The sequence below is a fragment of the Pezoporus occidentalis genome, unplaced genomic scaffold (assembly GCF_034315485.1).
Source record: "Pezoporus occidentalis ecotype Australia unplaced genomic scaffold, CSIRO_AGI_Poc_V1 ctg1, whole genome shotgun sequence".
Lineage (NCBI taxonomy): Eukaryota > Metazoa > Chordata > Aves > Psittaciformes > Psittacidae > Pezoporus > Pezoporus occidentalis.
In genome coordinates this window covers 10,844,523-10,871,174 of record NW_026912778.1, presented here as the reverse complement: position 1 = coordinate 10,871,174, position 26,652 = coordinate 10,844,523, and the positions used below count along the sequence as shown (strand labels likewise).

Here is a 26,652-nt window from a genome sequence, read left to right as displayed (position 1 = left end):
CACAGAAGCCGGGTGCATTGTACCAGGGTTCAGTTGATTAAGGCTTTCCAGAGTCTTCATGGTAGACCCCACTTCCCAGCATGGGATGGTGCAAATGGCAGCAAGGCCTCAAAAACCAACACCAAGGGCCTCAAGGACAAGGGGCTCTAATCCCTCTTTAAGCTCCACAAACTAACAACAGTGTTCATGGAAGAGACTGACCTAATAGAAACAAGTCTCCAGATCTACTCATTGGGATTTATGATTTATCTTGTCTTCCTTACATTAATTGACCACATGGGCAGTGAGGGGATGATGGAGGAGAAGCAGTGCAGGTATACTAGTAAGCCCTTTAATTCACAGCAGGACTCCCTTTGAACTGGCAGCACTGCCTATGTTTGTCCAGAGATGCTCCCCTTGTGTCCAATGAACATGGGTCACACAAGCAGGAGGGTGCTGAGGGACCACCTGCATGGGGACAGCATGAGAATCTGTCTTGGCTGCCCATAGCAGTTCCAAAAATGACAATTTCTCACCTAAATGGGATGCAAGTACCAGGACCTCACAACTAAGGGGTGAGTTAGAAGATCCTGTGGTGCTGGCCACCTTCCTTATCTCCTAATTGCTCAGCAGAAGTCAAAACTCCCCACCTCAGGGTGAAATGCATACCACATGAGCTCTGGGAAGTGAAAGGGGCTGGAAAAGCTAAGCTCCATCTAACATCTCCTCCTCTTTTTCCCTGTAGGGCTGTGCAGAGCAGGCAGGAGGCTGCAAATCCAACAGGATTTTGTTAAGAAAACAAGGCCTAATGAAGGGAAAAGTTTGAAACCCTCTATTTGAGCATAATGAGTCTTTAATAGCTGCTTTAAAAGGCAACTTTCATCTCCATGGAAAAATGTGTTTTGTGTAGGGACTGAAACATTCTTATGTTAAGGGAAGGCTATTGAGGAGTGCTCAAGAATAAGAGCATTTCAGAATGGCAGTTGTCTGGACACCATAATTCCCAAGCTTTGTACAGGTGTTTACAGCTGTATAGATCAGTCTGATAAAATCTGAATTATACGGAAGTCTCTATGGACTTGCAAACCAGCATAACGTTATCCCAAATCTGGCAAGTCTGTATCAGCAGCACTGTTTCTGCTCTACCAGCCCAGCTCCATCAGGAAATCACTGCAGGCTGCCCATCACTGCCTGGTCTCCAATTATTCCTGCCTAGCACCCATTTAGTGGCTTCCTTTGAAGCCACACCACCACCACCTGATGAGGCTGCCCGTTTCCACTGCTCTGACTGGGTTCCCTGCTGTCTGGGAAGTGTCATCCACTGGACCTGCTGATAAGCTCCCACTCTGGAGCGGAAGACATCCATCAGCAGCAGCACTGCAAGGAGTGCAGTCTCCTACATCGGGACTGGGATGGCTGGGGGAGACGGAAGGAAAGAGCCCTCATTTACCAGTGCAGAGCTCAGGGTCTGCCAGGTCTGGGAATACCTTGGAGCAGAGAAGGGGAGAGGAAAGCAGCTTCCCTGCAGAAAAAAATGGGGTGATTTAAATAGGCAGAGCTGGGAAAAATCAGTACATTTTAGGTGGGAGAACTGAAGCGAGCAAAGTAACAATCAGAACTTTTCCTTCACTCTGTGTTTCTCATTGCTATTCTCTTCCCCCTCCCAATTCTCTTTCTGTTACCCTTTATTCTATAGCTGATTCCTCCTGCCACAGCACCAAACCCCACCACACCAAACCTGCTGACCTGCTGACTCCATGTAGTTTCCTGAGTGAACTTGCTTCTGCTTTGAGTTCAATAGGAAGAAGACCAACCTCAGGGAGACATGGGTGTTTACGTGGCCCTTAATGATCCTTGACAAGAATCAGCTGGATATACTTCCAAATGCAGAGGACTTGGGCTGCATGTACAGCTGTTTGTGTTGTTATTAAACCCTGACCCCACTAGTGGGAAACAAAGCAGTGCAGGAGGGGGGAGCAGGGTGCAGCAGGGATGAGTGACACAGCTCCTTGCTTTGTTACTTGCTCTCACTGACAGCTTTGCTCTAGGTTAAACATGGCACGCTTGTGTTAGGCAGTCCCAGCAGTGCTGCCCAGGAGGACTCTGAGCTCTCATCAGCACAGGGGGACTCTCATTAAAGCAATGAAAGACAGCAATGAAACAGTGAGGTGGGCTGAGGAGCGAGCTGTGGTGGGGGAGGCATGGTGCCCATTCACTGCACCAGCCCCATGGATCAGAGCTTAGCTGAGCTCTGGGGAGCTCATTTCATTTCTCCCTTGACTGCAGAAAATGAGGCATTTTAATATCAGAACTCTAGCAGCCTTTGGGAAGCAGGGGCACCAGGGCATGCGCAGGAGCTGCCCCTGTGTCCCACGTTGAAGGGTCCCAGGCACATGTTCAAAACAGGCAGTTCCAGCCTTTTTTCAGTGGTCAATGTGCTGCTCATCCTAAACCGCTAAAATAATCAGTGCACTGCCAACCACTGCTTTGTGGTCCCCTGCGCAGTGTAGTTTTGCCCCTGCAGGCCATGGCCATACAAAGTGACTCAGGAACGACCTGCTTCTGATTTCTGAGAGGAGCCCCCCTCTACATGACCCCTGGGCAGAGGGAGGCTCTCTCAAATTCAAGATTAATTTATTAAAAGTGCTTATCTGTGCCTATGTATCCTTCCCTCCATCCCTCTATCCACCCATGTGTCCATCCCTCTCTCCCTCCCTCCCTCCCTCCATCCATCCATCCACCCACCCATAAATCTCTCTCCCTTGCTACTCCATCCATGTCTTCACCCTTATTGGTAGGCTTTTGGTGGCAAGACTTCCCATAGCAGCTGTGAAGGAGGACAGAATAAAACCTTAATGTCTTTTAAGACAGAGTTCAAGCACTTTATGAGCTGGATTATGCAACACTGCTGCAGGGGCTGGATGGGATGACCTGGAACACCCCCAAAAACAGTTTTGCCAAAGAAAAATATTTTTTTTCCCTTTAAACAGAATGAACTCTGGAGAGCCCTGAGTTTTCCTTGTTTCATACAGCCTCTTTCTGCAAGAACAAATGGGATGGACAAATGCAAATCCCACTGACAAGATGATGTTTAATATCCATGATGTGGGGCACTTTCCAGCAAAAGACAGGCTCTGTTTTACACAGAAATAGCTGAATGCAAAGGCCCAGCAATTAGTCATGCATTTGAAGAAATACAACCCAGTCACAGGGGCTGAATTTTAGATACTTGCTGCTCCAGTTTGGACAGTGACAAATTAAGGCCCTTAAAAAAGCAGGTGTGGCTCTTGAAGAAGCCCTCTGAGGGCAATTAAGCCAGGAAACCAGCTGGTAAGTGTGCAGATGTGACAGCTAGAGCAGCTTCAGAATTAATACGGAGGAGGAGGATGAAGGAGTTAATGGTGTAGGAGATGAGGCGAATGACACAGGGTCTGCTCTCCAAAGGGGTTGCTCCACTGCAGGTGAAGTGCCTCATCATGTGGGATGGGCAGAGCTGTGACAGCCACATGTCCCCACTGCCCTGGAGAGCTGCCCTGCGCCTAACACAGATGGGCTCCAAATGAAGCCCCCACCAAAGGACCGCACAGACCACACCCACAGCTTCCCCCTGTGCCCAGGGAGTGCTGCATTCAGGAGTGTCTGAAGCTGATGGCCTGGGCACCTCTGGTAATGCCTGCGTACCCCGTGATGGAAAAGGCAAGCAGCTGAGATTGAGGGTGGGTTTTCCCAAATCAGCTCCAATGAGTCAGACCTGCTCCAACTCAACAGGCAGTATCCAGCCAGGTGTTACATACGGTGCTTCATCGTTCCTGATAATTCACCATCTCCAGTGTTTGTGGTTCTGAATCAGTGTCGTGGTTTAAACCCTAGCCAGACAGCTTGTTCACTCACTCCCAGTGAGTGGGGCTGGGCTGGAAGCAATTGAGGCCCTCCTTGCCAGGTCTCTCCCCTTCCCCGCTCCCGGAGGAACGGGGAGGAGGATCGAAAGAGTGCAACTCCCACGGGTTGAGACAAGAACAGTCCAGCAACCAATGTACAACACAAATCACCACTGCTACCACCAACGACAACAATGATAAGAGAAAATAACAAGGGAAGAGAATACGATACCACCGGCCAAGAAACGAGTCCCACCCGGAAGCCCCCGTGTCCTTCCGGGTAACTCCCAGTTACCCCCCACCCCAGGCATGACGTGCTGTGGTATGGAATACCTCCTTGGCTAGCCTGGGTCAGGCGCCCCGTCTCTGCTTCCTCACAGCTTCCCCTCCTCCCTGGCAGAGCATGAGCCTCACAAAGTCCTTGGTCAGGGTAAACATCACTTAGCAACAACCGAAAACATCGGTATCACCAGCACCATTCCCAGGCTGGAAGCCAAAACACAGCGCTGCACCAGCTACCATGAAGGAGAAAAATTGACTGCTACTGCTAAATCCAGGACAATCAGCCAAGAAAATGGTTATTTTTCCCCATTGAAAATACATAAAATAATTCAGATACATGTCAAATTTTGAAGGATTTGTAATCTGCTATCAGGGTTACCATTTAGGCAGTGTTAGCAGATGCCATGAAAGCAAACTATGAGCTCCTCATCCTGTTTAGAAAAGGATGCCACCATGATTGTCATCACCATTTCTCTGCTGTTCCTCCCATATTTACTCCTGCTCCACCTCTGTCCACACACCCAGTGGCGTGAGGTACCACTGGGACAGCATTTTGTAGAAACTACCTTCTACCAAAGGGCAGGCTGGGGTACTGGTCCCATTTGCCTCACCAAAGTCTGCTCTTCCCAAGTAATTTGTTGATACATGTCCCTTTCCCACTGTGAATTATATGGGCTATTTCTCAGAAAAAGCTGTTGACACAGACTGCTGTAGATGACTTGTTTGGTTTTTCTCCCCCCTTGTCAATAGGAAAGGATTTCTTCCACTAACATTGAGCTTTGGCATCCAATAACCCTTCCAGGAAGCTGAGCACAGCAGTGTTCCTTTTGAGGCTGCTGGAACATGGCAGAGTGGACAAGGTCTTCACCAGTGTCAACCTCTAAATAAAAGAAAAATATCTCTAGTGAAGAGCCGCTCAGCCCCTTGCCTGTCTCTGTGAAGCTCAGTATTTGAGACACTTCTTATTTTCATTGGCCCTATCTGCAGCACAATGTTGATGAAGCATGGGAAATTTTCCATGTAAAAGGAATTCTCTTTCTGCGTTCACCCCCCATTAGCCTTGCTGTTTGTCACCAGTGTGGGCATGACAGGCCTGACAGCTCCAGCCTGGCCAGCATGCCGAATAATAGCTCAGGTGGGCAGCTCTCCCATGGGAAATACCCATTCCCAGTGCCTCTATGCTTGGGCATGGCAGTGATTGCAGCACGGAGAACCTGTTTGACTTAGCAGCTTTCATACAAAGAAATGCATTCTAAGACTGAATAATTTCTCATATACCGAGGTCAGCATCGGGCCTGGGGCAGGGAGGAGGGTCCCAGCCGACCAGTAACAAGCCCAGCCTCAAAATCCAGTCCTTGCCAAAAATCCTGCAAGGGTGGGACAAAAGAGGTAACCAGAGTGAGCCACAAACACAAACTGAGACAGTCTCAGCCAGTACTTTTCTCCTGTTTGAAGGGATGGGAATGGGATAATTTAGAGCCAGCAGTAGGTAACTGTCCTGGGTTCAGCAGTAGCACTCATTTTTCCCCTTCTTGGTAGCTGGTGCAGTGCAGTGTTTTGACTTTCAGCTTGGGAACAGAGCTGATAGTGATGTTTAGGTTTGGCCAAGGACTTTGTGAGCCTCATGCTCTGCCAGGGAGGAGGGGAGGCCAGGAGGAAGCAGAGACAGGACACCTGACCCAAACTGACCAAAGAGGTATTCCATACCACAGCACGTCATGCCCAGGAGGTAACTGGGAGTGAGCCGGAAGGGCTGGGAGACTGCGGGGTTGGAGGAGGTATCGGTGAGAGCTTGGTCGGGCTGGGGGGGCGAGTTATCGGTCGGCTGGTGGTGAGATGATGTATTCTCTTCCCTTGTTATTTCCTTTATCATTATTATCATTGGTGGTAGCAGTAGTGATTTGTGTTATACCTTAGTTACTAAACTGTTCTTATCTCAACCCGTGGGAGTTGCATTCTTTTCGATTCTCCTCTCCGTCCCTCCGAGAGCAGGGGGAGGGCAAGAAAAGGGGGGGAAGTGAGCGAACGAATTACCTGACTGGGTTTAAACCACGACAGTTCTTTTTGGCGCCCAACGTGGGGCACGAAGGGTTGAGATAACGACAGATCTGACCAGATTAATAGTCACTCATCACAATGACGATTTATTGGCTCTCAGAGTTCTTTCTCTTGATCTCACAGCTTCAGAATGTTGTAACTTACGTAGAGCCGGTATTTGCTATGATAGTGTTTGTCAAGTATGGGGCTTGGGCTAAGGTTCTTGTCTCACTGTGCTTTATGGCAATGGCTTGTAATACGGGCGGGCTCCAGCAGCAGGGCGGGACGGACGTGGCCGTGGACTTGTACCTGGCCGTCCGGCTGCTCTTCACCGTCCTGGCCCTCACCCTACTCTCCATCTTCGTGAGGCTGCGGGGAGCTGAGGGGGAGCGGCCCCGGGAGCCGGCGGCAGCCGAACCGGCCCGGGAGAGCGGCCCCGGGGACCAAGCGGCGGCGGGAGCGGGGCCGGAGGCCGCGAGGGGACGGCTGCCGGTGGAGGAGGTCGGGGCGGTCGGGGAGAGGAAGGAGGCGGCTGCCGAGCAGCGGGAGAAGGCGGCGGAGGAGCCGAGCCCCGCGGAGGAGCCCAGCCCCACGGAGGAGCCCAGCCCCACGGAGGAGCCCAGCCCCACGGAGGAGCCCAGCCCCACGGAGGAGCCGAGCCCCGCGGCCGAGCCCAGCCCCGCGACGGCCGAGAGCATTCCCCGGCAGCCGCCCGCCGAGCCCCAGGAGGATGCAGGAGACCACGCAGCATTTCCCAGCAAGGCAGAGGAGGAAGAGCTGGACTCAGGAAAAGAGAAGCTGGTGGTGGGAGAGCCGGCAAGCACAGCAGCTACACCAGCCCCAGTGACAAGTACAGCAGCATCAACTGAGAGTTCTGAAGGTTTTGAATGGCCTTTGGGTATCCTTGGGACCTGCCTGCTGATTGTGGTGGGGATCAGCATGTTGGCACACACACAGACTGTGTTCTACCCACAACCATTTTGTCTGATCTCAAAAGTTAAGCAGAGTCAGGTTTGGGCCTTGTCTGGGGTTAGACAGCAATATAGGGTGACCAAGAGATTTTCCCCAAAGCTGGACAGTCATGAGTGGCAGGGTGTGTGGGACAGTATGGGCAAGTATCTAGTCCACTGGGCCCCTCCAGTGCTTTGGAAGCATTGGAGATGGAAGGCAGCTGTATGGAGTCCCCAGCAACAAGTTGCAGAAACTGCTGAAGGGGACAGTGAATTATTTTAAGCCTGGTGGGCCCATGGCACTTCAGGCCATCAGAGCAGAGATGCAACATAGAGATGGACTCATGATCGAGGGGTGGACTTAGCAATGGACACTATTGCCCAGGTTATTCACGAGTGTGAACACTGCACACAGTCTCTCCTGCTCTGGAAGACTGTTACAAGAGATGGAGCCTGACATCATGGACCAGATGGATTCAGCAGCTTTATAGCTACTGGTCCATGCACTTAGATAAGAGTGATGGTATATTGAAAATGTGGGATCTGAGCATGACGTGAATGGTATGGAATAAGGGGTGGATAATGTCCTGGGTTCAGCAGTAGCACTCATTTTTCCCCTTCTTGGTAGCTGGTGCAGTGCAGTGTTTTGACTTTCAGCTTGGGAACAGAGCTGATAGTGATGTTTAGGTTTGGCCAAGGACTTTGTGAGCCTCATGCTCTGCCAGGGAGGAGGGGAGGCCAGGAGGAAGCAGAGACAGGACACCTGACCCAAACTGACCAAAGAGGTATTCCATACCACAGCACGTCATGCCCAGGAGGTAACTGGGAGTGAGCCGGAAGGGCTGGGAGACTGCGGGGTTGGAGGAGGTATCGGTGAGAGCTTGGTCGGGCTGGGGGGGCGAGTTATCGGTCGGCTGGTGGTGAGATGATGTATTCTCTTCCCTTGTTATTTCCTTTATCATTATTATCATTGGTGGTAGCAGTAGTGATTTGTGTTATACCTTAGTTACTAAACTGTTCTTATCTCAACCCGTGGGAGTTGCATTCTTTTCGATTCTCCTCTCCGTCCCTCCGAGAGCAGGGGGAGGGCAAGAAAAGGGGGGGAAGTGAGCGAACGAATTACCTGACTGGGTTTAAACCACGACAGTAACCAAAGATGAGTCTTATATAATGATCTGAAACTGTTCTGCATCTGCCTTCCAGTTCCCTGTGACAGCCACAGCTAGACACAGAAACACATCCCAGTGACGTTTAAAAGGTTCCATGTACCAGTGTGGTAAATAGAGCCAGTGCCAAAACTTCCCTGCCTCTGAGGAGAAACAATTGCTCGTTGCTTATCCATCTCTCTCCCATAATCTGTTGTGTCTGGAGACTGCTGCCACATGCAAACATCTGGGATGCATCACGAATCTTCTCCTGCTGGAGAGGGATGTTTTTTTGGACACAAACTAAGCTTAGAGGCGCTCTGCAGCCTTTGCAAGGGAACAAACAGCAAGTTACTGCACGTACAATAGGAACAGGGGGAAAGAAGGGAGGCTTTGTTCCAAGACAAATGTGGGAGCCTTGAGGGTGAGCACAACCTTCACAAGCACACAGGGAGGGGAAAGGCTAATGGGTTGAGGCAAGTGATTATGACTTGTGTTTTAGGGGGCTGCCTGAGCAGAGGGGAGTACTGCCAGGAGCACTGAGTGCCTAGCTGGGTTTGCAAGCTGTGCCTAGTTCCTATCTAGAGCATAAAGGATGGCAAGTTGTTCTTCAGGCCAGGAGTTAATCAGGGGTAGGGAGGGTCACGGCACTTGGGCAATAGGGAGGAGGAGCATCCATGGCAGTGCTGTTGGGCAGGCCCTGCTGGGATCCATCTCTACCCCTTCTCACAGGGCTTCTTCCAGGATCCTACCATGTCTGTGAATGGGCACCTCCAGGGGGAGCAAGCCCTGGCTCCACTCCTGGCTGGGCACTGCTCAGGGACACCACATCCTTACGGCACATCGACAGACACAGGTCAGAATGTACCAGTACCAATCACTGTTTGGTTCACGTCTGTATGAACCAGGCAGGCACACGTAGCTCCCCACCTCAGCTGGCTTTTGGGAGATGAGCATCCTCTAACCTCCATGTAATGCAGAGGTTTTTGTTTCTTGTCTTGAGTTGATATCCTTCTCAAACTGGTGGTCCCAGCAATGACTCCCAAGCTACAGATGTACATGCTCACGTTCCTCTGTTTCAGTGAAACCTTTCGAGTTTTTAAGCCCTGATACTCTGATTCCCTCATTCTCTGCCTAGACAAAAGCATCTGCCCTCCCTCCCTTCCCCTCACATTGCAGAGACCCCAAGCTGGAAGGAATCTAGGCAGAAGCTGGCTGCCTGATGACCCTTCTGTTCATAGGGACTCATGCCGTGGTTGCACCACTGTCTGCATTACCCATGGCACAAGGCCGCAGTCATGAGGCAGAATTCACACACTACATGTCAGTATAGTGACAGAGATTATTGTCTTCTTTTTTACCAAAAAGTAAATGCCAGCAGCCTTCATTTTCACCCCGACATGTGGGACTAACTCAGTCACTCTGCTCTGTCTTGACACCAAAGCTGGTGGTCTTGACTGGCTGGACCTGATGATTAGTTAGCCCTGCTACTAATCTGACGCCAAAAAGGCAGCTTCCTCCTTAGCAACGTCCCAAGTGGCTCATTTAGAAAGACAAACAGCTCTGAAATCTGCAGCGGTCTAAATATTTTAAGCAGTAGTGTTTTATTAGTTTCTGGTTCAAGGAAAGTCCACTTGTCTCCAGGTGAATGTTTTAAACGCAGCAAAGAGCTTTTCAAAACTGTTTGTCATTCTGTGGAGCTTTAGTTTTCTGGGGTTTTGGTTTTTACTTCTACCTTCACAAGTGAGGGGCTTTCTCATCTTGTTTTTTCTGTACAAGCTGTGATTTGGTGAAACCATTATCTGCTGTCTAGCAGTGAAGCACGAGAAATACAGTCTTTCCATAGTGGGTTAAAGGCAACAATAAAACTGTAACAGGCAAAGGGTCTTTAAGGAGGCACAATAAACGTATTGGATGCCTTAGATCTGAGGACTCTTGAGTTTCTTCATTGTGAATGAATAATAAATCTCTGCTGGTGACTACTTGCAAATAAAACGTTACAGTTGGAACATACAATGACTTTCTTCAGAAATAGGTGGGGAGGAGAAGATGGGACACTTGTGTCGCCTGTGCGGTCAGTGTGCGCAGGAGCCAACGGACGGCAGAGCAATGTCAGAGCTGAGGAGCTTTTCAGGTTTCCTCTCCTACTATGCGGCCTACTGTGCCCTTCCCCACAGTGGGACAAGGTAAGTGTCCTGGGGTCGAGATCCCACTGGGGGCTTTGCACCTCTTTTTCTCAGGCTGGGAACTGGGATGGCCTTGAGCTCCTGCACCATGATGGACAGTGTCCCCTGCTCCTGTGCCTCCCCTGACTGATGCTTCTACCGCAGACTGTGGTGGTTACTGCTTTACTGCAAAGCTCTGCCAGGGCTGTGCCTTAGATGAGGGTTACAGCTGATCCCATTACAAGCATCTGAGAACGATCACCAGCTTGTGTTAAACCGCTGAATGCTAACTAGGACTTCTCTGGCAGGTTCACCCTGGGCCTGAGCCAGAGGCAAGCACAGAACTGCACACAGAAAAGCCTAAAGCCTCTCCCCCAACAGCCTCCCTGTGCTGGGGGTGAGCAGCAGCAAGGGCCTGGGCTGCAGGGCTCAGCAGGGAGGGAGCTGAGCCTGGGGTTGGGATCAAGGTGACTGGGGTGGGCTGGGCAAAGAGCAGTAGTGTGGAGGGAGGAGAGGGGCTCGCCACAGAGGCAGCAGCAGCATTCACCCGCCATAGCCAGAAAGGCAAATGCCCTTCTCTGCTGTCCCATCCTGGTCACTGCTCACAGTCCTAAGGCACACCCAGCTCTACAGTTTGCTCTTCTCAGTTCTCAAGTTCAGAACCTTGATGGTTGCTTCTGCCTAGTGGTGCATAGAGGTGTGCACGTGGTGGAAACCACAGCTGTGTAGCAATGGCAGGCTCCAGGTACACGGCTCACAAAACATGGTTTGCATTCAAATCCCTTTGATGCACATGCTGCCCCACAAAATTACTGTCTAGGTCCTTATTTTCCAAACCCCCAGCTAATAGGACACAGAAGTTACATCAGCAAGCGGCACAGCCCACCTGCACTGAGTGCTCTGCAGTAGGAACTGCAGCATGCTGAGCGTGCGCAATCAGGAGGGCACTTGCTGGAGTAGTGCTGCTCGGAGCTCAGCACCAGCACTGGTGTACCCTTTCATTCCAGCACAAGGACAGCCTACACACAGCAGGCCGCTGGCTCCTGCTTGTTTTCTCACTGGCAGTGCAAAGCCTGGAGGCACTGGAAGCTGCTTTTGCAGCTTCCCACCAGACTGACCTTCTCTGGCACTTACTAGACACCAAGCTCAACTTTCCCAGGTGCTGACAAGCACAGGGACAAAATGAGAGAGACACAAAGAACTCAAAACAAAAGGCTTCAGGTTTCCATAAGCAAGCAAGCAAGGTGTATGCACAGACATGCTGGTAGATGTATCTACTGTCTCTGCTTACTCTCAAATATCTGGCACCATAGGGTTAAGTTTTCTGTGCTTATTAGGATGAGAGATAAGGAAAAAGACCTAAAAAAGAAGTACTTGGGATTTCCCGTTCCCAGTCCCCATTCATCACTTCTGTGAGAACTGGGCTAAAAATACATTGTTAAACATGAGGACCTAAAGCCTGGAAGGAAGTTGGTTACTAATGCAAGCTCAGCTATCTTGACACAAAACCACTGGAGGCTATCAAAGTCCCGGCATCTTTGACTCTGCTGCAAAACCCTTCATGTTCCAGTTGCGGTGAACATTGCTGGGGCAATGGTCTCCTTCCTTGCCATTCAGAAAAGGCCAGTGAGATTCCCCCTATAGCCATTCTGAGCAGCACAGATGGGTATTTTTATAATTGTTTTTCTAAGAATTCACCTGTGGCCTTGCTTGGTGCCCTGAGGGAGACCAATGTCACCTGTTGCAGTGCTGTTCAGGGTTTTGGGTCTCCTCTTTAAGCCTGTAAAGCACAAGGATGCTGGGCTGAAAAACACACAGTCAAAAAAAGGAGCAGCAGTCAGAAGTAAGAAGAGAACAGAAGGGACTGGAAGCGGGGGCATATTTACACTCCTAAATTTTTTTAAGATCACAAACCTGCAACAGCGTGGCTTGAAGGGAAGTGCTGACAGGAGCGCCTGTCCTGAAGCAGCTGATCACCCTTTCCTCTCTGAGTCTTTCCAATGAGCAGGGAGAGAGAAAAAGAGAAAGTAACGGAAAAGTGGTGAGAAGACACTATAGCATTAGGGTGACATTTGAGAGGGGAGGGTGAGAAAATGAGTGGAGGACATCTCATGTCAAGAAATGTGTGGATAACCCCCCCCTCCCCCAACCTGAAGGAGGATAAATGTGAAAAAGGAGCAGGAGATTCTGAGAGATGGGAATAAAAGTAAAATGGAAGAAGGACAATACAGAAAATGGGTTGGAAGGAAAACAGCAGAATGATGGAACAGTTGAGACGCGGATGGAGGAAAGTCTAGAGAGACCTTTAAAACATGTTACAGATGTAAGATATCTCTAGATAGAGGGATGGAAATCTGCTGTTTTGACTCAATGCTCCCAGCAGAAAGGCATGATCCAACAGCAAGGGAATAGTTCTTCAGATGAACAGTAGCCCTAGATGTTTTTTAAGTATGTCATATGCCATGTTGCACCATAAACATGTCACTTGCTTAAAATTTTCAGTTCACCTGTCAGCAAAGTATAAAGAGAACTAAAGCCGTGTTTCTAAGCAAGTTTTGAAGTGCAAGTTGTGATAGGTTTGGACAACAGTAGCTTCTTTCCAGGTAATGATCGGACTAATCTATCACCTAAAATACGAGCCCTCCATCAGGACAGAGAAAGAAGCAGAGCTCTCTGTGAGGAGGAAACAGTACTTGCAAACTTCTCCAGCAATACTAAAAAAGCCTTGAAAGTCTCATTCTGACAACCACCCAAAACTGGCTTTGCCTGTGCAAGGTCAGTGCCAGCACAAAGCCCTGATCAACCCCTCCCTGGCTTTGGCTTCCCCCCCCCCCATTCCCCAATAATTAAAATTCCACAATTCCAAGGAGATGGAAGGGGAACCAACAAAGACTACAAGCAGCACGGTAACGGTATGTATCACTAGCAGGTGACAAGCCACGGTGCTTAGAACAGCACCTACTTCCAACAGATGCTGTTTTGTTTTTTATCTTATACATCTTGCAAATACTCACAGCTCACCTTGGCAAACAGCAGTCCTCAAGGCAAAACTGCAAACTCCTGAAGCCTAAACTTTCTCAAAACCTTCTTCCAAGTGGTGACAGAAGGCAGACAAAATGTTACGTTGTCCCCTTGGGCCTTTCCAATCAGCTGCTGTCACAGTGTGGAAAACAAAACTTACTATTCTTTTTTAAGAATGTGAAAAAACCTCCTTGCTAGAGCCCTTTCTATGGGGTGTATGCACCAGGTCCTCCTTTGGCTCATGAGTACGAAGGGAAGAGGAAAAGAGGGACCTGACAGCTGTTGCTTGGCACCAGGATGCCCCAATGGACTTCTCATTTCCTGGAGCTTGGGTGCACTCAACTGGGCACTCACAGGTTCAGTGGGGATCACACTGCCGCTGCACCCATCACCTTCATGTCCAGTCCAAACTGGGATGTTTCAAAATTGGTGAATTTTCTCCCATGTGCTCTTACTAGAATGACTCGGAGACCTTTTACAGAGCATACATGAAAACATCAAGTTGTTAACAACCCTTGTTTTCCTGAGGTATTTGGTTTGTTGTGCAAGGTTTCCTAAGTGAGGGAGAGAAACAGTGTGTTACATGGAAATGTTAAGTATTTTCTCTAAAAACCACCGGTCGATGCAAAGAATCCACTTAAAACATATAACCAAATGTTATTTAATATTTTAAAAAGTAACACAATCCAAAATGGATATTTCACACAACACTACATAAACAACATGAACACAATATTACCATATGGAGGGACTTTCAAATATAGACTTACAAAAATCCCTGTCCTTTTTTTTCCTTTAAATTATTATACTAAGCATGACAAGTAATCATCATTTACAATATGGTACACTGACACAATAAAAACCATGTTACAAATGTGCTGTTATAAATCAGTAACGTTAGGGAAGACATTTCATGAACTGCAATTATTTCATATGAAATACTATACAATATAAACAGAACATCCATCTTGGATGACCTTTACAGCAACCAGAGACCAAGTTAACTTTTTAATTATTTTTTTTCAGTGCAAACACATTTATACAAGGCAGTCTTGGCTGCAAAACTCCCTTCTAACATACAGTAAGTCCCACTTGCATTTATTAACTCATTTAAACCTAATGCAACAGCCACATTCAGTCACTCACAGAAAATTACCTGCAGAATCATGATCCCTTTAAACTTAAATTTCCTCCACATATAAAAGTAACATCTGTGCCAATTACTCCAAGGGCCCTTTCATACTTCTGGGTGGGTGTCCTTTGGGTGGCTCTGACCGCTATACAACACGAAGGCAGGCGTTTCGCTCAAAAGATCTCCCTTCCGAGGCGGGACACACGCGGTGGCTGTCGCAGCATCCTGGCTGGGTGGCTGTGCCCAGGCTGCCCTTCCAGAGCCACGTGCGTGCGGGTGGCCTTCTGCTCCTTCTCTGCACTTAAGTGTCTCGGGGCAGGGGGAGGAACACGGAAACCCTCAGCTCAGAACTGAGCTTCAATGGAGTTAACGACCCATTCCCATCTCCGTCAGATCCGTGGGAGATCAGGGGAGTTATGACAGATTTGCACCTGCATAAACCACCGTTTAGAGCGCCGCTATATAAGAAGTGTGATAGTCCTGTTTTCTTCTAGCACCAGCTTGGCTTTTGGTGGGTCCACTGCACGCTTCTCATGCAGTACCGATGCACTTTACTTATGCTGGGGGGAACATTTTAGATATATACCCTTTTTCTTTAAAGAACTTTGTAAAAAATAGAACTTTTCTCTCTAATACTGTACAGTTTTCTTCAGAGGAGCAAAGAGAATTGTAAACCGTGGGTGCAACACCAGATTAGGACTGCTATTTGCTTTCTCAGCATAATAATTTGAACAACCATGTCGGAAAGAGCTCTGTGAAATGTATTTGAAAAACAAATTTCTAATTGAAATAACTGCTTCTAAAACCACCGCTGGCAGTACTCATGTGACGGAAAACTTGGTTTTGGCACTGCTAATCCAAAAGTCTTTGCAGGACTGCAAAGTAATTTCTCTGTTACTTAAACTGAACGTATCAAAGAGCAACTTCAGAGTATAAACAATAAACGCTTTGGTTAACTATTAAATTTAATCCAGTAACTTTGAGAAAGCAACTGATTAATAAATTATCCCGCAGACTCTGGCCTTCATGTTTTCCAATGTGCCTGAACATTAAGCAGGGCCAGTGAACCCCACAGGCTTGCCAGGCTTAGCTGGTGCCATGACAAGGGCTTCGAGGCCCTCAGGCAAAAAGGTGTGATGTAAGTGCCAAGTATTATCCATGTTTATGATGCCCTCTGAATACTGGTTTGCTTATTCTCTTTTCTAGTAACTACTGCTGTCAAGCACTTAGGCCATGGTTTTCATTAAAATATTTGTTTTCCAGTACATTTTACTTCTTAAAGTTGAATGAACATTGTTTTGCACATAGCAGACATTTTACAGTGGTGCAAGAAGTCAAATGGATAATGATTTCTTACCTTTTTTTAACTGAAACCCTTAAAATGGCAAAATTAGCTCAACTGATGATTGTGTATTAATTTGCATTAGAATAATGGTACTAGGTTTGCTGAAAGGTGTTCATAAATCAAGATTTGTATATAAATGTGATCTGCTTAGGTTCAACTGCCACTTTCTTCCTTTGGTTTTTGGAAAAATCCTTCTTGCTTCCCTCCTGAAAGGTGGCTTGTTGCAGCTGGCTACTTTTCAAAAGCTAGCTTGATTTTTCTTGGAAACTCGCCCATGTTCTTTGAGCAACAGGCACATACCTTGAGTAGGGACCCTAATACTGCTCCCAGCCAAGACAATTAAAGGCTGTTGGTAATTTCCATAGGAGCAAGCATTTCAGATGTACACAACCTAGAGAACAGGGTTTATCATTAAAGGATGAGCTGTTTTAACACCCTTGCCAGTTCAGAGAAACCATGACCTGGTATGTTGACAAAGACGGAGGCAGAATAGGGCCCAAAGTATTTGAAGGCTGCCAAGAAAATACCCAGAGTGTCTTCTGTTAAACCCCAAACCGTCAATCATATTTCACAGACTGTAGATGTTCCTAATTTGCTAAATTACAAATACATTTTCAAGTTCTACCAGGCAGAAATTTTAGCAGTAACTGGGGAGAGGACAGAAGGTTTCAGCCTTCTTTTCACTTTTACCCCAATTATGCAGCCTTGTCAAAGTCTTAAAGTGACTCATCTAATAGCCAGATTTTTAATACTGTAGAAGGAAACTGTGGCAATGGAGACATGATGACTTCATATGCAAGCATTGACACACAAGAGAACGCCATGACCTAATGCTTCAAAGTTTTTAACCTTGCTTTGTACAATACACTTTTCATGTTGCTGCATTTCATCAAATTCATGGAGGTAGTTATATGTGTAAAAAAAATTACCATAAAAGTAACATGTTGTATTATAATAATACATATTAAGTGTGCAAAATGCCGACAGATTTGTGTTGACCCTTTACAGTTGAACACAACACAGATTCAACCTAATCTAACTCTGTAAACCTTTAAATTGATACATTAGAAGAAGAATGATAGATAAGCAACCACGTAATACAAGGCTATGATTTCATCAAAGGATTAGGGTGACATAAAGCACTCAAGCTCCACTCTCACGGCTTTGTTACTAGAACCTCAAGATGGAATTTCCTTATATTCCATTGTTGATATTAAAAGGAAAAAGAAAAATAAAATTCAAGATTAGAACGTTTCTATTTGAAACTTCTGTTTACATTCCATGTTCCAAGAGTCACATTAATATTGATACAATGCCATGTCAACATTAATATGACATTTATGTTGTCTGCTGGTCTCTGGAAACTTCAGGAAATATCATACTACACAGTTTATATGTATGTACCATCATATTTTGTTGGAATTATGTCCTCTGTACAACCAGCTGCCTGCATAAATTCTGATTCATTTATGACAAATACCTCTCCCAAAGGTGAAATTTGTTTCTGCTGTTCACATTTTAATGCTGCCGTTAGTACTTCAGATCATCACTGTAAATTTCTTTATCGTTTTGACATTTTTATTTACTGAATTGATACATACTACTGATGTCAGAGCTCATCCTGGAAACAGAATCACAGTCAGCCACTGCATAGTATATAACAATTCCCCACAAAAACTCTGACTGTACAGTTTGCATGGAAAAAGTACGGCTGGAGTTACATATTGAATAATAAGATGCGTCATGCAAAGCATTATATGGCAATTAGAGCACATCTTGGAAGGTATGATAAGGCAGAAGGCTAAAGGCCAAGTGACTTTGATAACCAACCAAAAGCACAATAATTTTCTTTATGTGCACTGAAAGGTCTTATTGCTCCTATGAAATGGAAATTATACAGTGAAACCAAGGAAAACAGACCTGTGCATTGACTGGGTGTTCTTGACAGAACAGGAAACTGATTGTGTCCAGAGTTAGAAAGCCATTTTATAAGTAAATGAATGATATCCAACTGTGTAACATAAGGCTTCTGATGACAATGGAGAACATGAGTGAAGCTCAAATGATATTGTGTACAGAGTAATATATCTCACCAGAACCTGATGAAAATACTGGTTTTCAGTATGTATAGTTCGGTTTCATACCTGTGTGCTACAAGAGCTAGACAATGTAAATGTTGCTTTGCTTTGCAACAATTTGGGCTGTTGAACATTTTAGTATCTTTATTATTCTTCCACCAATTAATCTGTTCTGATTTAAAGAAAGAAAAAAAAAAGTTAAATTTGAAGTCAGTTTGTTGCACTACCAGGTTGCATGAGTAACAGAGCAGAATGTGACCCTACACCTACAAATTACTCTTGGAATTTAGCTATCCTTAGAAGCTACTCTGCGGTAATTAGCACAATACTAATTACTTTGGAGTAACAGTTTAGGGGAGAGCAATTAGGATATACCATATGAACAGAACTCAAGATTTCTACTGCCAACCATGTGGACACATTTAATTTCCAGAAATCAGATGTGTCCATAAAATGCTAAATTGCAAATAACATCCACTGAATAAAAAGGCCAGAAGTTTATAATTCTCTAAATTTTGTTCTCTGATAATCACTACGATGTATGCTATTTTTAATAGCCTAATTTAGGCATTCTATTTAATAAGCTACATAAAATAGATTTATGTCCTTCCACTAGAAAGAAATCAATTCTTCAGGCCATACTTGTCATTTATATCATAAAGAGTATTTTTGTTCCAAGAAATTAGTTATCCTGACTCCTATATTAATGGCAAGTTGCAATACCGGAAGTGACACAAGAATTAGATTACCTTTTTTTTAAGTACTTGATTTATACCAAAGACATTTGTTGTATTTTGTGTCACTCCACATTGTGGCTTCATGACAGTTATAACTTCCCCTTCCCTCCCCACTCCCCCCCCATGCAAAGGCCCACCTCCTCATTTGTGAGTATTGAAGGTCAAGTAGCATGTCTCATTAAGTAAACATCTCTCATACTTTTGAAACACAAAGCAGAAGCGTCTCCCTTCCCACCCTCCATACTTGGAAAAAACCAAAACAAACCCCAAACCTCTTTTTACTCGCTTAAATGGGTATCTGCAGAATTGTGTCACAAGAACGCACAGTGAAAATGACTGACTAGTATTAATAATTCACAGATAGAGCTGAGGTCATCACTTGTCATGTTTGGCATTGTTTTTCCTCATGGTGATCCTGCCTGGTTACTTTCAGCAGTGGCTCAGTTTCTGAAGCAAAAAACAATCAACTCTGCAGCAGAGTTTAGCCTCTGACCAGGGGCATCACACATCTGTGGCATTTTTTTAAAATGAAGTTGGCAACTGCATGGACATTGAAAATGCAGATTTACACTTACAGTGTCTAGACTTTCATATATGTGCTCAGTTACAATTAAGTGAAGCAAAAAGTGTACATATTATCCCTACTGCTATTCTGTTGCTACAGAGCCGCAAATGTGAAAAGCGATACCTTGAAATAAAGATTTCTTTGTTGCCCTAGTCTACATAGCAGCACAGTTTAAGTAAACACTAAAACTGTGGTTGAGATGCTTTTTTTTTATTTTTCCCCAAAGATGTAAACATCAGTCCCAGTGTCGTAAACTTTGCTGTATAGAACAAGACAGAAGATCTGAGGCAGGATGACTATCAGACACTAGTGACAGAAGCTTGCAGGCAGTTAGCAGGTTTCTGCAGTTTCTCAGCTTCACTTGTGGGTGGGTCTGCAGTGGCTCGGAAGTTGAATGTTGGGCCCGCGCCACCATGTGCAGGACTCAGAGCTGGGTTCTGACGTCTGTTGCTTTCAACAATACTTGAAGTGTTGGATGCCAGGCTCTCACGAGTACTAGAACGGAAAAGAAATATGTACACATGCTCATATACGACATGCCTATATATCTATTGACAAGACAGGAAAGGAGAATAGAGTGTTTTATAATAGGCTTCCTGTGTTTGTATGTAATGTCACATCAATGAACCATCTCATTTTGACAGTACACATATGTTCCTCCAAAATGGGTTCCAGAGGTACTCAGCAGTCATCATACTGTAACATAGGCATAGCACTAAGTCGAGCTGAAGCTGTCACACAAACTGGAAGCTGAACCAGTACCAAGCATCTGGATTTTTCACTCAAGGAAATAGCTTCCATTTTGCATATGGAATATATTAATTTTCTTCCCTGACTGATGCATTTTTGCAACATAACTTCATCAAATCAGCTCTGTGATTAAGCAGAGCTAGGAGAGCAATCATGTAACACAGCTTCCTTTATTGTCTCCTGTTCTACTTACGTTTTTGTACACAAAATATTAACTAAAAATGGTACTTTACATTAAACCCACAATGCTTCTGAATACAACATTTAAATTTTGCTTTGAAGCTGAAGCAACTGCAACTGATAAGATGCTGACAAATCTTAACTGCCTTGTCTGTGATCATGCTCTACACAACAACTAGTGCTGCTATTTCATTCATTAAATGGACAACATTCCTTCAGTTCTAACATGTCGGTTATCCATGGGAGGGACAGAACACTGAGCACTTTTAAAGACTAAACCTTTTAATGATACATCTAATTGTGTACACAGAGGAGCCTGTATTTTAGTCTTTTAAAAAGACAGCTTTTAAAAAACTCAGTCAAGATATGCTACGGCTAGTTTTACCGCTACTACATTTTGTTATCTTTCTGCTCTTAATATTTTTTTCATCTCCAAAGAATGTGTTTCTGTGCAGACATATTTGTTTTACAAACAGTCATGTGGCCCCTGATTATGTATCCTTCCCTACTTCTTTGCAAAATGACATCACCACTTGCCATGGAGATGCTGACAGAATACATTTAGAAAACTGAATGGGTTTCTTAAATAAGCACTAGAAACAAAGATACTAATGACAGAATTTCATAGTCAGTTTAAAATCAACCTAAATTTACCTGCTACTGAAAGGGGCAGCTCTTGCCTGCCTTGTGTGGACCTGACCCTGCCACATGTTCCTGCTGCTTCCCTGATGCTGAGCCTTGCAGCCAGCCAGATCAGGGACTGCTCTCAGTTAAATACTAGCCCTAAGAAGAAAGAAAAGAACAACAAAAAAAAAAGATTAAAAAAAATTAGTACTAGCATCAGAGGAAGAGTAGGAATGAACACCTTTGGATGTGGCAGGGGAGAAATGTGTCAGTGCATGGCACAGGGGAAGGAAGAAACAACTTGGTTAGCTGTAGGGAGATTTAAATCATCTTAAACTGACTAAATCTGGAAAATCAATTATGCTTTTAGGAAAACTCCCATATATCTTTTAAATTGGTCAAATTGGTTCTGATCATCTTCTGCCAATTATCACCTTATTGTCAATACTTCCAAACAGCTATGATGGCTGACACACACAGCAAGAGATCTCTGTGAGCTGCAATGACGTGTGGTGCACTTCTGTTCCTCCGTTTTTGATTCCCCTCCCTCTGCTTCTTAATGAAAATAGATGCAAACTTTGTTTTCCTGAGATCATTCAGTATTATATCATTCTTTATGGGACCACCAATTCCAGATCTTCAAACATTTTCAATTCCGGTATTACAAACTGACCATAACAACATGTATACACAAAGACTGCAGTGAGAATTTTGCATGCAGAGTAATGCTAAGATTAGCTCTTTCTTTAGGTGACAAAAGAGCAGCAGTATTATATAAGCTCGAAAAATAAAGGAATAAAATTAATATTGACATCTAAGTTTTATTATATATACAACTTGCATAGAAGCAATGAACAAAAGACTCTGAGGTTGTCCTCCCAATGGTGATGTGCTCACGAATTAACACACAAAATAATTGAAGTCAAACGACCATTGTAAATCTCTTTAACTGCACCCTGGGTTTTGGGGGTTTTTCTGTTTGTTTGGGGCTTTTTAATGCCCCTTTTTTATCACACTTTAAAAATATACTTTTTCTTTCACAGTGTGGAATTGGTAGTTTTGATTCCCAAAGCAACACTGTACATTTCAGTTTAAATGAAAATATACCACTGCTAGAAGAGTCTACCTGAGGAATATCACTACATGCACATCCTGTTCTTTTATTCTTCCCTAGGCATCTGCTAATGGACATTGTCAGATCTAGGTGAATCTTACCAGATGGATGCTGGGTGGCTTTTTTGTATTTCCTGGAAAAAGGTTGTGCAGTTCATTTCTGTTATAAGGCAGGAAAGTAAAACAGGATTGCAATTATAGCCAAAGGGCTGAATTCACCCTCAGCTCAATATATTTTTATAGACTTATACGAAGAAATGACCAAAACTCAGCAAAATTATCCAGTTTAATAATTCTGATGCAAAGCTCATGAAAAAGCCTTTGAAATATCCAGACTATCCATTGGTCTTACAAAACAAATATGCAAGAAAACCACACAAAATGTTGGCTTTTTTTTTTTTCACAAAAAGCTAACTTTATGTGACCTTGCCAAAAAAAAGGCATTTGTTAATAATAGTAAAATAAAAGAAATGCATAGAACACAATGATTATTAAAAGCTGCTTATTTGCTTTCCTTTTCATCTAAACAAAGCGGTATAGCAGCACTAAATCCAGTATGCTCGGTATGTTCTGTTCTCTTGCTAAGTTTAACATCAACAGAAATTTTAGCTTTTGTGTAAATAAGTAGGGAATGAAATGTCTACCTTTGCATTAACCAGAGACATACATCTGATATTCAGCTAGCATAAGTAGTCCAAGAACTGAGTTTTATCCAGTCAACGTCCTATCCTGAAGGTGAAATGCACTCTGCGGAGTGAGTCAGGCTGTGCAAGAATGAACCACCACCTCACACTCCCCCACAAAAACTGACTGCAAGTATAGCACTTCAGCTAAAAGAAGAGATTACATTTAAAAGAGAACAGTGCAAATTGCTGTGTACAAGATGCAAGATGGTATGTGAGAAAGATACCAAGCATCTGCAGAACAATCAGTAGCAAGAACAAACTCGAAACCTTCTTAAGTTTCTTTTTTAAGCTGGGCTCACCTTAAGTGGGACAATTTACTCAAATTATTTTTCAAACCTGTTACTCAGGAAAATGAAACATATGTTAAAAGCCAGCTCTAGTTTGATAATCACTGCATGCTGCAGCAGGCCCAGTAACTGCTGCCTTGTCATTAACATCAAGTGGGAGTAGCCATGTGATGTGACTTTAACTGAAAATGAAATTCAGTCCTGTGTAGAAGCAGGAAATTCTTTGCGTGCCTTTCTGAGAGCCTTCACTGGAGATTAAAAAAATAAAAGTAATTCTGAGGAATAAGAACACCTTGCAGGGGGGAGAGGGAAGGGAGGGTGGACACAACATACCAACCAAAAAAACCCCAAAACCGCAATTTTCTTTCACCTAATACAAATCCAGTCTTGGAGGTTTTATTTTTAAACAGAGACAATAAATAATTAAAGCTTAAGTAAAACCCTATAAAAGAATTACTATTGCAAATGATTTCTGTGCTCTTGGAGTCGCTGTTCTGAACTCTGATGGGTTGCTATCCAGGGCAAACAAAGGCAGTCAAGCTCCATCCCAGTAGGGACCTAGGACTGTCAAAGGTCAGAGAGAAGGAAGAAGGCTTGTATGGAGGATTCTGAACCTGGAAATGAGCTTGTGAAATCTCCAAGACAGGGAACACACCAGCAACTCCTCCCTATGCCTGTAAGACTCCTAGCACACTGAGACTTCCACGACGCCCGGTATCACTGAAATGGAAATGACTAACCAGCACCACCACACACAAGCATCTGGACTCTTCCCCAAATATCTTAGAGGCATAGCACCCCCCTCTCTGCTGATGCAGTGCTGGGCCACTTCTGAAGTTCAAATATCCTGAGCACTTTCAGCTCTGTGGGGAGAGTAGCTTTTCCAGTCTCAACAGTTTGCAACGGTGATAGGGACACTTCCACAAATTTTCAGAAAAGAAACAAAATGCCCAAACCCAAACCAATCATCATGGCTTTTGTTCTGGTTTGTTGGTTGGTGGGTTTTTTTGTCTGAGGCAAAAATTATGCTGCTTAGTTATGTCTAGTCCTCCAATTAGTCTTGGTAGTATCTTAGAGGGAAAGGGAAGGGGGGAGTATGCAGCAGCTCATCCCATCTATTCTAAATGCAAACACAAGTTCAATAAAGAAAAAAATGATGCAAGGGAGTTTTCAGCAAACACAAAAAGTAATGCAGTCAGTGCCGCAACGGTTATTGGCTGCTTACACTGAAACCCACACGTCTGAATGGCAGATTCTAGAGCTGTAGAAAACACTGTCTGAAAATGTGAAATTGTTTAATACAGCCCTATATTCTGTCACCAATATCACACACACATATACTTATAAATGGAGCTTTCTAGTCTGCAAAGCTGCAATGAATGTGGCAGTCCTACCGTGGAGAGTTGAACCCGCTGTCCACAGTAATGCTGCTGCTGTCCATGCTGTCCAGGCGGGCTGAGTGAGTGGCTCTCTGGTTGTTGCTATTGTCTGTTTCCTTTGGGGTGAGAAGAGTAAGATTCTTCTCAAACTTCCGCTGCAAATCCCTCTCCTTTTCTCTCTCTAGGAGCCACTGCATCGTACCAACATCATCCCTGTTCTTTTCATCCTCGGCATTTTTGTTGGTTCCTTCCTCTGAGTCGTCATCATCAGATACGTTGTAGTAGTCAAAGGAGGCCTCCTGGTTTCCAGCTGTCTCTTGCTGTCTCTGAGAAACGGGCATGACTTGTGTAACTGAGGTTACTATCGCTTGTTCAAGTTTCTCACATCTGACTGGCAATGTGTCAGAGGGGGTCTTTTGATGGGGCTTTAGCAGGGGTGTGCTAGACTTATGATAACTATTCACAGAAAGAGTGTTGTGCAGAGGTTTAAAGAGTGTATCCTTGCTAAATATTTCTTTCCTTTTATCAAGGCTGCTTGATTCAGCACTATGATGTTGAACAAGCCGCCCATTTGCAATCACCTCTGGAGTTTGGCCAGCAATCACTGAACCACTGCTTGGGCCCTTTGGGGACTCCTCTTTGTGCACCCCAGGCTCCCTAGCAATATGCTGAGATTGTCTTTCTGAGGGAGTCATTTTTTTGAGCCCATCTGTCCCTGTCAGCGTATCATGATCCTCTTTATTCTTTCCCAGTGGTGATGGAGCAGTAAGCACAGTCTCACTGGATGTGTTGCACTGAAAATAGTCATCGACTGCAGATTTTGTTGTGCAGGAGTTGAGCTCGCTATATGATGGCAAATTCTCTGTAGGCTTGCTTTGTTCCAATAGGCTACAAGAACTGGGGGTTTCTACACTGCCACTAGCTTTTTCAGGGACGCAAGTCTCTTTGTAGCTTGCAGATGAAATCAGAGCCCTTTGATGACTGAGTGACTGAGATGGCCTTAACGTACTATCATCAATGTAAGTTTGGCTAGTAGTTTGGTCATCCGGGCTACAGCCTTCACCCATATCTTCAGGTGTGCCTAAAGTAGCTGAGCCCAGAGGTCCCTTGGAGTTATCCATGGATCTAGACCTTTCTTTAGCCTTACTGGACCGCTCATTCCTTGATCTTCTATCCTGTGTATGGCTGTGGCTCCGGTGGACCTTGGAGTGGGAGCTTCCCCTGGAAGGTTCAGGGAAAGGCATTTCAGTTCTTCTTTTGGCCAGCTCACCAGACACGTCCCACTCTGGTGTCATGGGAAAGTGAGATTCAATCATGTTAGGATTGCTGTGCATTATAAAATTATCTCCCTTGTGCTCTATTATAAAACAGCCTTCTCGTGGGGATCGAGTCAAGGGATCAAAGAACTCATATTCCCTTTCAGCAGGTATATCCAAATGAGAGCCATCTGATGGGTCTCCTTTGGACACCCGAGTCTTGCTGTGTGACCTCGATTTCCCATGAGACTTTCTGTGATTCCTGCTCTTTTTACTTCGTCCACTGTGGTGAGCTGAAGATCCTGCTTTGCTTCGTTGAGCTTTTTCTTCTTCAAGTTTCTTCATTAGTGCAGTGTGCCTCATGACATTTTCCACAGTCAAGTCTGGGTTAATGCGCCTGATAATCTCCATTTCTACCTCTCTAGGTATAGTGGTAGGAGTGTCCTCGTCCCTTAGCGGCCACTCCTCTGGAGGAAACTGGGCAGAGAAATTTGCCAACTGTTTTGTCTTGTCCTTCTTAAAACTTAACCGGAATAATTTGAGTCCGAATTTCTTAGACTGCTTTTCTACATCCTTAGGCTTTGTGAGTGTCTCTGCTTTATATGAAAAATTGACAGTACTTTTACTTTTCTCAGTAGGTGGAACTTGACATAATGAAGGAGGACAGTATGAGTCTTTACAGTCTTTTGCTGATTTCCTCTGTAGGGTAGATGCATGCATGCTGTGCATGTCTTCTCTGCAACAATGGCAGGAGTCGCAGTGGTTTTTGGGTAGTGTTCGGTCCCTGACGCATCCCGAGGTGGAGGGAGTTATAGTTCCTTGTTGTGGAGAGGTACATTGAGACCTGTCAGGTATCCTCTCATCCAAATGGTACCATTTACTGTTAGTTCGTATGAGAGATGGTGTTATAAAGTAAGTCTGTGGGGTTACAATGAAATAGCCATCCGGAGTTGGGTATATTTTCCTCTCCCGTACAAGCATATTCAAGGTATGTCGAAGGATTTCTGGACTGGGTGTTGGAACTCCTAGAAATGACAGTAAACATATATCAGGGAGTACATAA

The 26,652-nt window shown here is 45.0% G+C and overlaps 1 protein-coding gene and 1 long non-coding RNA gene across 6 annotated transcripts in view; both read right to left on the bottom strand.

Moving 5' to 3' along the window:
• Positions 1-166: 166 nt before the first annotated feature.
• Positions 167-2,558, bottom strand: LOC134168433 (uncharacterized). The gene is made up of 3 exons (XR_009966559.1): positions 1,757-2,558; positions 1,430-1,501; positions 167-447 (listed from the first exon to the last, which is right to left on the bottom strand). It is a non-coding gene; the product is annotated as an uncharacterized LOC134168433 (long non-coding RNA).
• An 11,544-nt stretch (positions 2,559-14,102) lies between these two features.
• Positions 14,103-26,652, bottom strand: part of STOX2 (storkhead box 2) — a 78,173-nt gene continuing 65,623 nt past the window's right edge. For all 5 annotated transcript variants that reach the window (XM_062628635.1, XM_062628794.1, XM_062628937.1 and 2 more), the window contains 2 exons: positions 24,349-26,614; positions 14,103-19,809 (listed from right to left, as the gene is read on the bottom strand). In XM_062628635.1, the coding sequence (XP_062484619.1) occupies positions 19,614-19,809; positions 24,349-26,614 (2,462 nt within the window). In that variant the 3' untranslated portion in view covers positions 14,103-19,613. The remainder of the gene's footprint in view (positions 19,810-24,348; positions 26,615-26,652) is intronic.